General features: G+C 42.9%; 2 protein-coding genes across 2 annotated transcripts; one reads left to right on the top strand and one right to left on the bottom strand.

Moving 5' to 3' along the window:
• Positions 1-24: 24 nt before the first annotated feature.
• On the top strand, positions 25-4755 carry LOC106156380 (pre-mRNA-splicing factor SPF27-like). Its single transcript, XM_086995761.1, has 7 exons — positions 25-197; positions 403-495; positions 921-991; positions 1317-1418; positions 1972-2082; positions 2292-2372; positions 4120-4755. The coding sequence occupies exons 1-7, from the start codon at positions 117-119 to the stop codon at positions 4229-4231; spliced, it is 651 nt and encodes a 216-aa protein (XP_086851887.1). The 5' UTR covers positions 25-116; the 3' UTR covers positions 4232-4755.
• Positions 4756-5319: 564 nt separating this feature from the next.
• Positions 5320-7190, bottom strand: LOC106156463 (uncharacterized). The gene is made up of 2 exons (XM_013531721.2): positions 6895-7190; positions 5320-6596 (listed from the first exon to the last, which is right to left on the bottom strand). Exon 2 carries the CDS (start codon positions 6593-6595, stop codon positions 6017-6019), a length of 579 nt encoding a protein of 192 aa, XP_013387175.2. The 5' UTR covers position 6596; positions 6895-7190; the 3' UTR covers positions 5320-6016.
• Positions 7191-14657: the final 7467 nt, after the last annotated feature.

Below are 14657 nucleotides of genomic sequence, written 5' to 3'. Positions count from 1 at the left end.
TTTTCAAGAAATTGCTGCAGTCTCAAAATGTTATGACGGTCTGTGCACGTTAATTCTCTGAGACCGTGACAAGACAGCCTTGCGAAAACGAGACAACGACCCTGACAAAATCCATCATGGCGAGCGAGCACGGGGTTGTTGTTGACGCTCTCCCTTATTTTGACAAAGGTTACGATGAGCCTGGAGTGAAAGAAGCGGTGAGGACACATCAGTTTTTCACAAATCTATTCACTAACTAATATCTAACTGATTTGATCTCATTTCCACCTGAAAATAGCATGATAATGAAGAGTTCCAGTCGTTAGTTGTTGAAACCGTCTTAACGGCTAACGTTGGGTGCTAACGCCACATAGGCAACATAACAAGAAGAGAGCAGATATGTATTTTCGATCTATATTTCAGGCTCTTGCCTTGGTAGATGAAGAGACCAGAAGATATCGTCCAACTAAGAACTACCTGGATTACCTGACCACACCTAACTACAGTGCTTTTGAGGTAACTTTTGTGAGAGAAATGAAGGATGATTACCTGTTTATTGTTTGCTTATTAATAATTATCTTCATTTTTCACCAAGTCAAATTGGATATAAGGGGAAGGTCAGATTGAACACATGCTCCTCACTTAGTTATGATGCCCCCCTCCCTCCTTAAATAAATGGATAGATGAATAATACACATAACAGTGAACATTTTAACAAGCAGCACAAGACAGATTGATTATTTTTCCAGTCTCAGTACCCTATGTGTAAGAGTAAAATTGTTCTTGTCTATTTTTTTAATATTTACTGAGCAAGGAAACCTCCCCCCCCCCCCCACAGACACACCATAACCACACATCCACACCCTAATGCAAAATGGTAGATCCCTCAGTGTAAATTCCTCCTTTAATATGATATATTCTTTCTTCTTTGTTCTTTCCAGACTGAAATTATGAAAAATGAGTTTGAGAGACTCCAAGCCAGATTGCCAATGGACATGCTGAGCATGAAAAGGTTAACGTCATGCCATTTTCTTCATATTTAGATACCTGTAGAAACATATTTAAGGGAGAATTCAAAGCTTGTGGCAAACTTGTGCTCATTTTAAGTTAGCTCAAAACCTTTTATGTGACTGAAAAACATTCAGAAAAGTTTGAAGGTAAAATTTTCATTTTTAGATGGCCACAATGTAGGTTTATTGTTATGATAATTGCAAGTATTGTTGTTGTTATGATTTAAATATTATGTGTTTTAAACATTGAAATGTAATTGGTTTTGTGATATTTTAGAGCTCAATCAATGCATAACTTGTGTATTAAAAAGTATGGTTACATTTTAGGTATGAACTTCCAGCCCCTCCCCCAGGGAAAATGACAGATGTAGCAGCGTGGACAGAGGCAGTAGAGAACTCACAGGCACAGCTAGAGCATCAGGCTTTAAGGTGAGGCAAAGGCTTGGTGTGTTTGTGGGGGGGAAGTTAGGGGGGTAGACAGAGGCAGTAGAGAACTCACAGGCACAGCTAGAGCATCAGGCTTTAAGGTGAGGCAAAGGCTTGGTGTGTTTGTGGGGGGGAAGTTAGGGGGGTAGACAGAGGCAGTAGAGAACTCACAGGCACAGCTAGAGCACCAGGCTTTAAGGTGAGACAGCAAAGGCTTGGTGTGTGTGTGTGTGTGGGGGGGGGGGGGGGGGGGAGGATTAGAGTGTGGTTAGAAGTAGTAGAACTTGCAGACAGCAGAAATAGGCTTAAAGGCAAGGCAGCAAAGAGTGGGTTGGGGGTGGACAGAGCAACTTATGGCTCAGAAAAGGCTCAGAATTTGATATAAGTTAGGGTTTGTTGTATAAAAGATTCTCTTCTTGACACTGGTAGTACTCATTAACACTATAAAAAGAAAGAGAATGTGTTACTTATTTTTCTCAGGCGTACAAGATTGATTCTTGGGTTAAAATACAGCTCCAGTTTGGGTAACCAGAATAGATCATTTTTCTTGTTTTAGAATCACCAACCTCGAGCTGATGTCTCAGTACGGTGCATTGACCTGGAAGACATATAACAGCTCATTGGCACAGATGGTGGAACAGTCTCAGAAACAACTGACAGACCTCAGGTAAGAAACTATATAAACTGATGTGATAAGTACTGGAAGACATATAACAGCTCCTCTGAGTAGACTGAAATTGAGATTAAATGTCTCCAATTTGATAGCAGTATGAAATAAAATTCAATGATGAATCAATTAATGTGTTTCGATCACCAGCCATATTGTATTTATTTATAATGTATATTTGCGAATTCGTATTATCTTGTTTTTCACAGAAAAGTCATCCAGGAAATTAACTGGGAAAGGAAAAATGAGCAAACCATTGCTGGACAAAAACTGAAAGCTCTGGAGGACAAGTGAGTTGCCTGATGTTCTGAGATTATGTTATCCAGTTTGTGAGTGGTCTGATGTTCTGAGATTATGTTATCCAGTTTGTGAGTGGTTTGATGTTCTGAGATTATGTTATCCAGTTTGTGAGTGGTTTGATGTTCTGACATTATGTTATCCAGTTTGTGAGTGGTCTGATGTTCTGACATTATGTTATCCAGTTTGTGAGTGGTCTGATGTTCTGAGACAATGTTATCCAGTTTGTGAGTGGTCTGATGTTCTAACATTATGTTATCCAGTTTGTGAGTGGTCTGATGTTCTGAGACAATGTTATCCAGTTTGTGAGTGGTCTGATGTTCTGACATTATGTTATCCAGTTTGTGAGTGGTCTGATGTTCTGAGACAATGTTATCCAGTTTGTGAGTGGTCTGATGTTCTGAGACAATGTTATCCAGTTTGTGAGTGGTCTGATGTTCTGAGACAATGTTATCCAGTTTGTGAGTGGTCTGATGTTCTGACATTATGTTATCCAGTTTGTGAGTGGTTTGATGTTCTGACATTATGTTATCCAGTTTGTGAGTGGTCTGATGTTCTGACATTATGTTATCCAGTTTGTGAGTGGTCTGATGTTCTGACATTATGTTATCCAGTTTGTGAGTGGTCTGATGTTCTGACATTATGTTATCCAGTTTGTGAGTGGTCTGATGTTCTGAGATGATATTATCCAGTTTGTAAGTGGTCTGATGTTCTGTGATTATGTTATCCAGTTTGTGAGTGGTCTGATGTTCTGACATTATGTTATCCAGTTTGTGAGTGGTCTGATGTTCTGACATTATGTTATCCAGTTTGTGAGTGGTCCGATGTTCTGACATTATGTTATCCAGTTTGTGAGTGGTCTGATGTTCTGAGATGATATTATCCAGTATGTGAGTGGTCTGATGTTCTGACATTATGTTATCCAGTTTGTGAGTGGTCTGATGTTCTGTGATTATGTTATCCAGTTTGTGAGTGGTCTGATGTTCTGAGATTATGTTATCCAGTTTGTGAGTGGTCTGATGTTCTGTGATTATGTTATCCAGTTTGTGAATTGGCTGATGTTCTGTGATTATGTTATCCAGTTTGTGAATTGGCGGATGTTCTGAGATTATGTTATCCAGTTTGTGAATTGGCTGATGTTCTGACATTATGTTATCCAGTTTGTGAGTGGTTTGATGTTCTGACATTATGTTATCCAGTTTGTGAGTGGTTTGATGTTCTGACATTATGTTATCCAGTTTGTGAGTGGTTTGATGTTCTGACATTATGTTATCCAGTTTGTGAGTGGTCTGATGTTCTGACATTATGTTATCCAGTTTGTGAGTGGTCTGATGTTCTGACATTATGTTATCCAGTTTGTGAGTGGTCTGATGTTCTGACATTATGTTATCCAGTTTGTGAGTGGTCTGATGTTCTGACATTATGTTATCCAGTTTGTGAGTGGTCTGATGTTCTGACATTATGTTATCCATTTTGTGAGTGGTCTGATGTTCTGAGATTATGTTATCCAGTTTGTGAGTGGTCTGATGTTCTGAGACAATGTTATCCAGTTTGTGAGTGGTCTGATGTTCTAACATTATGTTATCCAGTTTGTGAGTGGTCTGATGTTCTGACATTATGTTATCCAGTTTTACATTGATGGTAAAATTAAAGTTTGTTAATAGAAACTCGTGAAAAAGTAATAATGTTAACTAGGTTATCTTGTGGTTTCTTTTTATTTATTCATTTACTTATTTGCAGCTGGGTAGGCCTTGTAAGCAAGAACTACGAGATAGAGCGGGCTTTGGTTGAGCTGGAATTAGAGGTTCAGGAACTGGAGAGGCAAACAGAAGAAGAAAAAAGGAAGAGGTAGCATAAAGACAAAAGGTGGCAGCACCTGTCTGGTGTTAAATAGACAATAGATGGCAGCACCTGTCTAGTGTTAAATAGATGGCACAGAGCCCAACGGAGAAGGATGAAAGCTGGACACATCTTTTTTTTCTAAAGCAAAATATTGCCCACTTCTTAGTTTAAGTTAAGAGAAAGATTGACAGAAGTAAAGGAGCAATGGATTGAACCACTGTTGTGGTGGAACTGTTGATATCATATGGCTTACATGGATTAAGAAAACATGAGAGATAAAGCAAGGCATTTGTTTGTGAGGAGATGACAAAGCCCCACACATATGCTGCCGTCCATTGGGATTTGTACAAACAAGACTGAAGAAGGATAAATGATGAATATAAAACTTCTTCTGTACATTTTTTAGAAATATTTTGTCAACATTATTTTATTAATTTATTATAACTGTCATTTTTGTACATTTTTTAACTTTTTTTTTCTTTTTATAGCTAAATGAATAAAATGAAAAGGAATTAAGTTTTTATGAAAGGTGAATTATATTTCAACAGTGTCATTAAACAAGATTATAGAGTCTTAATCAACTTTAGGGGGTTTAACTTCCAAACCAGTAGTACATTTTGAGCGCATTAAGTTAGTCCGTGGATCATCTGTTCTGAATGTTCTCTTTGTGTCTTTGTACACACATTACAGATATGTGAACCAACTACCTACATATTTTGGCTTTCTTCGTCTCAAATGTCCCCATCAAATAGAGCAAAGGCGCTGGGCTTACTTATGCTCCGATTCTCCCGATTTTAGTATGCATTCAAGGCTCAGCGCCTGTGCTATATTTGATGGGCATATGTTGGGAAGATGAAATAAAGTAGGTACTAGGTTCAGATTATTTCACGTGTACTATGTGTGTGAAAGAGGAAAGTCAGAATTAGCAATGAACAAAATGTACCTCTGTTTACCTCTTGAACCCCCCCCCCTCCCCCCACACCCAAACAGGTCTGGAAAATCCACCCTGCTCTACAGAGGTTTTATAAGCAAATTTTAAGTACAGAAAGAACATTATCTACATATCTAAGGTTAATAAAAAAAATAATAATCTAAGAATAAGAATAATAATCTTTATTGAGATATTGCAACCACGAGGGTTGAAGTTACATATATATTTATTTAATTCCCAAATTCAAATGAGGCCTGGTTATTTTGGCACTGCTGCACACTATAAGTTGTCGCTCTCACCTCCCTGGGGAGGATACAGCACTAGTGCACTAGGATACAACACTAGAGCTGATTTGGTCTTAAAGTGCAGTTTTAGATCACAAATAATCTTACACGGTCTCAATCATTACAGCAGTGGTCTTGAAATGGACTGAAACTGCTTTTTTAAAGATAAAAATGATCTAACATCTATTTACGTGGTCAAGCAATTTCCTCCGCTCACAATGGAGGACACCTCTGCTCCTGACACAATAGGAGAACGTGTGAGGGGAGACAAAACAAGTCGGTCCAGTAATTGTCTTACTTGTGGTTTGAGACCATGTAAGATTGTTTTTGATCTGAAATTGCACTTGAAGACCAAATCAAACGCACATCTTAAAGGAGTAAATAAGTTGTATTAATGATGCATCTCAGACTCCGAAGATGTCTACTTTATAGATGTAATATGTCATCCCATACATTACATATTACTTCAAAAATCTACTCAACTACTCGTTTCTCCACGCCCAGTGTGATTACATATTTCATCTGTATAAAGTAGATCTTCGGAGTCTCAGATGTATCATTAATACAACTTATTTACTCCTTAGTAATTAAATAAAACGTTTAGGAGTAGAATGTAATGTTGAATGCCAATGACTTCCATTCTGGCTTCCTCAACTACTGGTTTCTCCACACCCAGTGTGACAACACTGGGAGCAATAGTGTTCCACATCTTTTCAAACTCCTGGTCTTTAACCACGGTAGTACCTCTATGTGCCAGTTGGTTCCTGTGGTACTTGATATTTATGATAGCCTCTATCTCTGGTGTCATAAGAGGGTCAGCTTTTGCTTTAGCTTTGTCTGGGCAACTCCAACCATACCATGTTACTGGAACATTGGGATGAAATTCACGGATCAGAAAACATAGCAATGTCACATCCAAGTCGTCTAGTTTTGGTGTGTGCAGAATGTTTGGCAAGAAGAGTAGTTCGTACTGTGATTTGTGAATCACCTTTTTCCGTTTGTAGCAGTCCCAGATATTCTGTTTATTGCGTGTCAGAAACTGCTCCAATGTCTCTCCATTCTGGAGGATTGATGCCGAGAAATAATGACGTAATGCAACTGCCCCCAGGTCCAGCACCAAATGGGCGAGGCGAGCATAGGACTGGTTGTCAACGACCATTCTGAAACACAGAGTTAGGAAGGGTTCACTTAGATAAACATAGAGCTCATTATTGTTTAAGATATCACGCTTTCAGGTGTAACGTGACAGAGTGACCTGTCGGCCCTTGACACGCAGTGTGATACATTAGAACATGGACATAATGAGAGATCTCTCATTATGTCCATGATTAGAACCACAACATCACCTTTTCTGTTTTACATTATGTGCTAACGTCTAAAACAGTCCCACAAACGTAGTGCAGATCTCAGTATTCTTAACTTGAAATATTGTGAAAATTAAGTCGATAGTAAGCTTACCCTGAAATATTTGATTCTCAGTTATTCTAATTTACACCGAAGAAGTGTATGTTCTTCCTTGTCCTCTTCGCAGAATCAATCGGGTTTCTTCTATATTAATGATATTATTTGCTTCGAAAAAAAACGTCGATAGTACAGCGATGAAGTAAACTTCATATATCGCCTGCCCTTTCACGGGCAGGTCCGACTTAATTGTGGACGGCCATCTTCATAGTTAGGTTCTTTCTGTCTGTAATTGTCTCTTTCGCGTTAGTTTGATGTTTATATAGCCCAACGGACGCCTACTCAGCGATATTTCCTACTGCGACATATGTTGGAATTTCCAACCTTAAAGTAGGACCTGATGTATGAAGTCTGCACCATAAATAACAGTATACTATCATGAATTAATGTTTGCAGTAGAAATATCGTTATCTCTATCGCAATGCACGTGCTACGCGATAATTCCCTTTAGTCAGTGAGTTTTTAAAATATGATTCCAAAAATGTTTTCTTATGAATTGTAGGTCCCCTTTTTTTCAAATGTGTGTGTGTGTGTGTGTGTGTGTGTGTGTGTGTGTGTGAGAGAGAGAGAGAAATAAAGAGGATGGGAGTGGGGTATTTCCGACTGGCGTCAAACACGCCCCAGTAGCATAACAAGATATAACGGCCCGTAGACACGGAAATGCTGCCCAGTAATTATGACCGCTAGTGATCAGTCGAACTATAAATGCTTGCAATCACTCGAAGGTTGAATGCTTGATCTGGAGGCTAGACCTGCAGGAATCTCTCTGAGGCAGGGGCGGATCCAGGATTATTTGAAGGGGGTCCGCGGATGCGAAGCAGACCCTCCCCCCCCCCCCCCCCCCCCCCCCCCCGAACCTTTGGCGTGGGGTTCGGGGCCCGCTGTAGGTCCAAGAAAATTTTTGATATTTTAGAGGGTTAACGGTGCCATTTGGTACGGTTTAGAACTATGATTTAGCTCGTCAAAGTTCTCATTTCAAGAGGGGACCATTAGTGTGATTTTTTAATCGCCCCTGACCTCCCACCCCTAAATCCGCCCCTGCAAAGTGTGATGCTGTAAGCATACTTGCGGAAATAATCTTATTAGCATGGATGGAATTGTATATACGTTTAACTTAAAAAATATCTGAAATTATCCACTGATCATATGGTTAGTGACCAGTCTTTTTTCTTAATAATGGTTCCAGTTTTCATTTTGTAAACGTTTAATGTTTAAATGGTTAATATGTATGAAAGTAGTGTTTTTTACAACTTTTGATGTCACTTTTGTAATTTCTTAATTTTGTCTTCATTGTGTAGGTTTTGTATTTTGTAGATTTAATGAAACGCTTATACTCATTCACTTTCTATTACACTTAAGCAGTTTTTTATAATGGATGCTGTTATGTGATGCTCTGTATCATTTACCGTGTTCATTTAAAATTGAGGGAAATGATACTGCTTATGGCGACATTTTATAACAAAATTTTAGTAATGTGTAAATGTTATTTTATTAGAGCAAGGATTGTTTTCCTGATTTTTGAAATATACAGACTGGGTAAAACTTTTTTCTTTTCGTCAAGGGTTGTAATTTTAACAAGTTTTCGATATACTAAACATGATTTTACATCTGCCAAGGCTTGTTTTTATTTGGCTTTTATGAAAGCATAAATAAACCATATGTACGTTCTACGATAAAAGTGTTTAATTTTTTTCGGAAAAATACCCCCTTCGGAATTGCTGATGAGGGGCCTGGTGTTAAAGAGCTAAAGAGAGATAAAGCGGTTCACACTTTGGCTTTTTTTGGTTTTGAGTAGCCTTAACCATTTCTAATGGCCACTGTGGAGTTGCCCCGGGTACTGTAAGACAATATAAACAGCCTTGAGAAGAGGGGAGGGTATTTAAAAAATTAAAAGTTGGGTAAACTAAAAGCGGTGATGTGACTTTCGAAAAAAAAAAAAAGAAGAAGAAGAAATTATCTTGCTGATAATCCCACCGAGAAAACAGCACTCTAAGATGAAAGGGCAGTATGACGTGAATGGCGCCATGCCAGTTTAGCTATTGACTCAATTCAAGTTTGATCTGTTGCGTAGCTGGTATAGGATAGAGATCAGTGATTATTACCGCCTAGGAATCAATTAAAGCTTCTTTAAATAAAGACTAAGGGAGTGTTTTTTTTTTTTTTAGTTTTTGCGCCTTTTTTAGGGTTAGGGTTAGGGTTAGGGTTAGGGTTAGGGTTAGGGTTAGGGTTAGGTTAGGGTTAGGGTTAGGGTTAGGGTTAGGGTTAGGGTTAAGGGTTAGGGTTAGGGTTAGGGTTAGGGTTAGGGTTAGGGTTAGGGGTTAGGGTTAGGGTTAGGGTTAGGGTTAGGGGTTAGGGTTAGGGGTTAGGGTTAGGGTTAGGGTTAGGGTTAGGGTTAGGGTTAGGGTTAGGGTTAGGGTTAGGGTTAGGGTTAGGGTTAGGGTTAGGGTTAGGGTTAGGGGTTAGGGTTAGGGTTAGGGTTAGGGTTAGGGTTAGGGTTAGGGTTAGGGTTAGGGTTAGGGTTAGGGTTAGGGTTAGGGTTAGGGTTAGGGTTAGGGTTAGGGTTAGGGTTAGGGTTAGGGTTAGGGTTAGGGTTAGGGTTAGGGTTAGGGTTAGGGTTAGGGTTAGGGTTAGGGTTAGGGTTAGGGTTAGGGTTAGGGTTAGGGTTAGGGTTAGGGTTAGGGTTAGGGTTAGGGTTAGGGTTAGGGTTAGGGTTAGGGTTAGGGTTAGGGTTAGGGTTAGGGTTAGGGTTAGGGTTAGGGTTAGGGTTAGGGTTAGGGTTAGGGTTAGGGTTAGGGTTAGGGTTAGGGTTAGGGTTAGGGTTAGGGTTAGGGTTAGGGTTAGGGTTAGGGTTAGGGTTAGGGTTAGGGTTAGGGTTAGGGTTAGGGTTAGGGTTAGGGTTAGGGTTAGGGTTAGGGTTAGGGTTAGGGTTAGGGTTAGGGTTAGGGTTAGGGTTAGGGTTAGGGTTAGGGTTAGGGTTAGGGTTAGGGTTAGGGTTAGGGTTAGGGTTAGGGTTAGGGTTAGGGTTAGGGTTAGGGTTAGGGTTAGGGTTAGGGTTAGGGTTAGGGTTAGGGTTAGGGTTAGGGTTAGGGTTAGGGTTAGGGTTAGGGTTAGGGTTAGGGTTAGGGTTAGGGTTAGGGTTAGGGTTAGGGTTAGGGTTAGGGTTAGGGTTAGGGTTAGGGTTAGGGTTAGGGTTAGGGTTAGGGTTAGGGTTAGGGTTAGGGTTAGGGTTAGGGTTAGGGTTAGGGTTAGGGTTAGGGTTAGGGTTAGGGTTAGGGTTAGGGTTAGGGTTAGGGTTAGGGTTAGGGTTAGGGTTAGGGTTAGGGTTAGGGTTAGGGTTAGGGTTAGGGTTAGGGTTAGGGTTAGGGTTAGGGTTAGGGTTAGGGTTAGGGTTAGGGTTAGGGTTAGGGTTAGGGTTAGGGTTAGGGTTAGGGTTAGGGTTAGGGTTAGGGTTAGGGTTAGGGTTAGGGTTAGGGTTAGGGTTAGGGTTAGGGTTAGGGTTAGGGTTAGGGTTAGGGTTAGGGTTAGGGTTAGGGTTAGGGTTAGGGTTAGGGTTAGGGTTAGGGTTAGGGTTAGGGTTAGGGTTAGGGTTAGGGTTAGGGTTAGGGTTAGGGTTAGGGTTAGGGTTAGGGTTAGGGTTAGGGTTAGGGTTAGGGTTAGGGTTAGGGTTAGGGTTAGGGTTAGGGTTAGGGTTAGGGTTAGGGTTAGGGTTAGGGTTAGGGTTAGGGTTAGGGTTAGGGTTAGGGTTAGGGTTAGGGTTAGGGTTAGGGTTAGGGTTAGGGTTAGGGTTAGGGTTAGGGTTAGGGTTAGGGTTAGGGTTAGGGTTAGGGTTAGGGTTAGGGTTAGGGTTAGGGTTAGGGTTAGGGTTAGGGTTAGGGTTAGGGTTAGGGTTAGGGTTAGGGTTAGGGTTAGGGTTAGGGTTAGGGTTAGGGTTAGGGTTAGGGTTAGGGTTAGGGTTAGGGTTAGGGTTAGGGTTAGGGTTAGGGTTAGGGTTAGGGTTAGGGTTAGGGTTAGGGTTAGGGTTAGGGTTAGGGTTAGGGTTAGGGTTAGGGTTAGGGTTAGGGTTAGGGTTAGGGTTAGGGTTAGGGTTAGGGTTAGGGTTAGGGTTAGGGTTAGGGTTAGGGTTAGGGTTAGGGTTAGGGTTAGGGTTAGGGTTAGGGTTAGGGTTAGGGTTAGGGTTAGGGTTAGGGTTAGGGTTAGGGTTAGGGTTAGGGTTAGGGTTAGGGTTAGGGTTAGGGTTAGGGTTAGGGTTAGGGTTAGGGTTAGGGTTAGGGTTAGGGTTAGGGTTAGGGTTAGGGTTAGGGTTAGGGTTAGGGTTAGGGTTAGGGTTAGGGTTAGGGTTAGGGTTAGGGTTAGGGTTAGGGTTAGGGTTAGGGTTAGGGTTAGGGTTAGGGTTAGGGTTAGGGTTAGGGTTAGGGTTAGGGTTAGGGTTAGGGTTAGGGTTAGGGTTAGGGTTAGGGTTAGGGTTAGGGTTAGGGTTAGGGTTAGGGTTAGGGTTAGGGTTAGGGTTAGGGTTAGGGTTAGGGTTAGGGTTAGGGTTAGGGTTAGGGTTAGGGTTAGGGTTAGGGTTAGGGTTAGGGTTAGGGTTAGGGTTAGGGTTAGGGTTAGGGTTAGGGTTAGGGTTAGGGTTAGGGTTAGGGTTAGGGTTAGGGTTAGGGTTAGGGTTAGGGTTAGGGTTAGGGTTAGGGTTAGGGTTAGGGTTAGGGTTAGGGTTAGGGTTAGGGTTAGGGTTAGGGTTAGGGTTAGGGTTAGGGTTAGGGTTAGGGTTAGGGTTAGGGTTAGGGTTAGGGTTAGGGTTAGGGTTAGGGTTAGGGTTAGGGTTAGGGTTAGGGTTAGGGTTAGGGTTAGGGTTAGGGTTAGGGTTAGGGTTAGGGTTAGGGTTAGGGTTAGGGTTAGGGTTAGGGTTAGGGTTAGGGTTAGGGTTAGGGTTAGGGTTAGGGTTAGGGTTAGGGTTAGGGTTAGGGTTAGGGTTAGGGTTAGGGTTAGGGTTAGGGTTAGGGTTAGGGTTAGGGTTAGGGTTAGGGTTAGGGTTAGGGTTAGGGTTAGGGTTAGGGTTAGGGTTAGGGTTAGGGTTAGGGTTAGGGTTAGGGTTAGGGTTAGGGTTAGGGTTAGGGTTAGGGTTAGGGTTAGGGTTAGGGTTAGGGTTAGGGTTAGGGTTAGGGTTAGGGTTAGGGTTAGGGTTAGGGTTAGGGTTAGGGTTAGGGTTAGGGTTAGGGTTAGGGTTAGGGTTAGGGTTAGGGTTAGGGTTAGGGTTAGGGTTAGGGTTAGGGTTAGGGTTAGGGTTAGGGTTAGGGTTAGGGTTAGGGTTAGGGTTAGGGTTAGGGTTAGGGTTAGGGTTAGGGTTAGGGTTAGGGTTAGGGTTAGGGTTAGGGTTAGGGTTAGGGTTAGGGTTAGGGTTAGGGTTAGGGTTAGGGTTAGGGTTAGGGTTAGGGTTAGGGTTAGGGTTAGGGTTAGGGTTAGGGTTAGGGTTAGGGTTAGGGTTAGGGTTAGGGTTAGGGTTAGGGTTAGGGTTAGGGTTAGGGTTAGGGTTAGGGTTAGGGTTAGGGTTAGGGTTAGGGTTAGGGTTAGGGTTAGGGTTAGGGTTAGGGTTAGGGTTAGGGTTAGGGTTAGGGTTAGGGTTAGGGTTAGGGTTAGGGTTAGGGTTAGGGTTAGGGTTAGGGTTAGGGTTAGGGTTAGGGTTAGGGTTAGGGTTAGGGTTAGGGTTAGGGTTAGGGTTAGGGTTAGGGTTAGGGTTAGGGTTAGGGTTAGGGTTAGGGTTAGGGTTAGGGTTAGGGTTAGGGTTAGGGTTAGGGTTAGGGTTAGGGTTAGGGTTAGGGTTAGGGTTAGGGTTAGGGTTAGGGTTAGGGTTAGGGTTAGGGTTAGGGTTAGGGTTAGGGTTAGGGTTAGGGTTAGGGTTAGGGTTAGGGTTAGGGTTAGGGTTAGGGTTAGGGTTAGGGTTAGGGTTAGGGTTAGGGTTAGGGTTAGGGTTAGGGTTAGGGTTAGGGTTAGGGTTAGGGTTAGGGTTAGGGTTAGGGTTAGGGTTAGGGTTAGGGTTAGGGTTAGGGTTAGGGTTAGGGTTAGGGTTAGGGTTAGGGTTAGGGTTAGGGTTAGGGTTAGGGTTAGGGTTAGGGTTAGGGTTAGGGTTAGGGTTAGGGTTAGGGTTAGGGTTAGGGTTAGGGTTAGGGTTAGGGTTAGGGTTAGGGTTAGGGTTAGGGTTAGGGTTAGGGTTAGGGTTAGGGTTAGGGTTAGGGTTAGGGTTAGGGTTAGGGTTAGGGTTAGGGTTAGGGTTAGGGTTAGGGTTAGGGTTAGGGTTAGGGTTAGGGTTAGGGTTAGGGTTAGGGTTAGGGTTAGGGTTAGGGTTAGGGTTAGGGTTAGGGTTAGGGTTAGGGTTAGGGTTAGGGTTAGGGTTAGGGTTAGGGTTAGGGTTAGGGTTAGGGTTAGGGTTAGGGTTAGGGTTAGGGTTAGGGTTAGGGTTAGGGTTAGGGTTAGGGTTAGGGTTAGGGTTAGGGTTAGGGTTAGGGTTAGGGTTAGGGTTAGGGTTAGGGTTAGGGTTAGGGTTAGGGTTAGGGTTAGGGTTAGGGTTAGGGTTAGGGTTAGGGTTAGGGTTAGGGTTAGGGTTAGGGTTAGGGTTAGGGTTAGGGTTAGGGTTAGGGTTAGGGTTAGGGTTAGGGTTAGGGTTAGGGTTAGGGTTAGGGTTAGGGTTAGGGTTAGGGTTAGGGTTAGGGTTAGGGTTAGGGTTAGGGTTAGGGTTAGGGTTAGGGTTAGGGTTAGGGTTAGGGTTAGGGTTAGGGTTAGGGTTAGGGTTAGGGTTAGGGTTAGGGTTAGGGTTAGGGTTAGGGTTAGGGTTAGGGTTAGGGTTAGGGTTAGGGTTAGGGTTAGGGTTAGGGTTAGGGTTAGGGTTAGGGTTAGGGTTAGGGTTAGGGTTAGGGTTAGGGTTAGGGTTAGGGTTAGGGTTAGGGTTAGGGTTAGGGTTAGGGTTAGGGTTAGGGTTAGGGTTAGGGTTAGGGTTAGGGTTAGGGTTAGGGTTAGGGTTAGGGTTAGGGTTAGGGTTAGGGTTAGGGTTAGGGTTAGGGTTAGGGTTAGGGTTAGGGTTAGGGTTAGGGTTAGGGTTAGGGTTAGGGTTAGGGTTAGGGTTAGGGTTAGGGTTAGGGTTAGGGTTAGGGTTAGGGTTAGGGTTAGGGTTAGGGTTAGGGTTAGGGTTAGGGTTAGGGTTAGGGTTAGGGTTAGGGTTAGGGTTAGGGTTAGGGTTAGGGTTAGGGTTAGGGTTAGGGTTAGGGTTAGGGTTAGGGTTAGGGTTAGGGTTAGGGTTAGGGTTAGGGTTAGGGTTAGGGTTAGGGTTAGGGTTAGGGTTAGGGTTAGGGTTAGGGTTAGGGTTAGGGTTAGGGTTAGGGTTAGGGTTAGGGTTAGGGTTAGGGTTAGGGTTAGGGTTAGGGTTAGGGTTAGGGTTAGGGTTAGGGTTAGGGTTAGGGTTAGGGTTAGGGTTAGGGTTAGGGTTAGGGTTAGGGTTAGGGTTAGGGTTAGGGTTAGGGTTAGGGTTAGGGTTAGGGTTAGGGTTAGGGTTAGGGTTAGGGTTAGGGTTAGGGTTAGGGTTAGGGTTAGGGTTAGGGTTAGGGTTAGGGTTAGGGTTAGGGTTAGGGTTAGGGTTAGGGTTAGGGTTAGGGTTAGGGTTAGGGTTAGGGTTAGGGTTAGGGTTAGGGTTAGGGTTAGGGTTAGGGTTAGGGTTAGGGTTAGGGTTAGGGTTAGGGTTAGGGTTAGGGTTAGGGTTAGGGTTAGGGTTAGGGTTA

Source organism: Lingula anatina, chromosome 9, assembly GCF_051362555.1.
Source record: "Lingula anatina isolate TDL-2025a chromosome 9, LinAna3.0, whole genome shotgun sequence".
Lineage (NCBI taxonomy): Eukaryota > Metazoa > Brachiopoda > Lingulata > Lingulida > Lingulidae > Lingula > Lingula anatina.
The sequence above is the reverse complement of the archived record's forward strand: the minus strand, read 5'-3'. Positions and strand labels throughout refer to the sequence as shown.

Coding starts and splice junctions, on each gene's coding strand:
- LOC106156380 (XM_086995761.1), top strand. CDS start 117: ATGGCGAGCGAGCACGGGGTTGTTGTTGACGCTCTCCCTTATTTTGAC. Junction 992..1,316: donor GACATGCTGAGCATGAAAAG/GTTAACGTCATG, acceptor GTTACATTTTAG/GTATGAACTTCCAGCCCCTC. Junction 2,083..2,291: donor AAACAACTGACAGACCTCAG/GTAAGAAACTAT, acceptor TGTTTTTCACAG/AAAAGTCATCCAGGAAATTA.
- LOC106156463 (XM_013531721.2), bottom strand. CDS start 6,595: ATGGTCGTTGACAACCAGTCCTATGCTCGCCTCGCCCATTTGGTGCTG.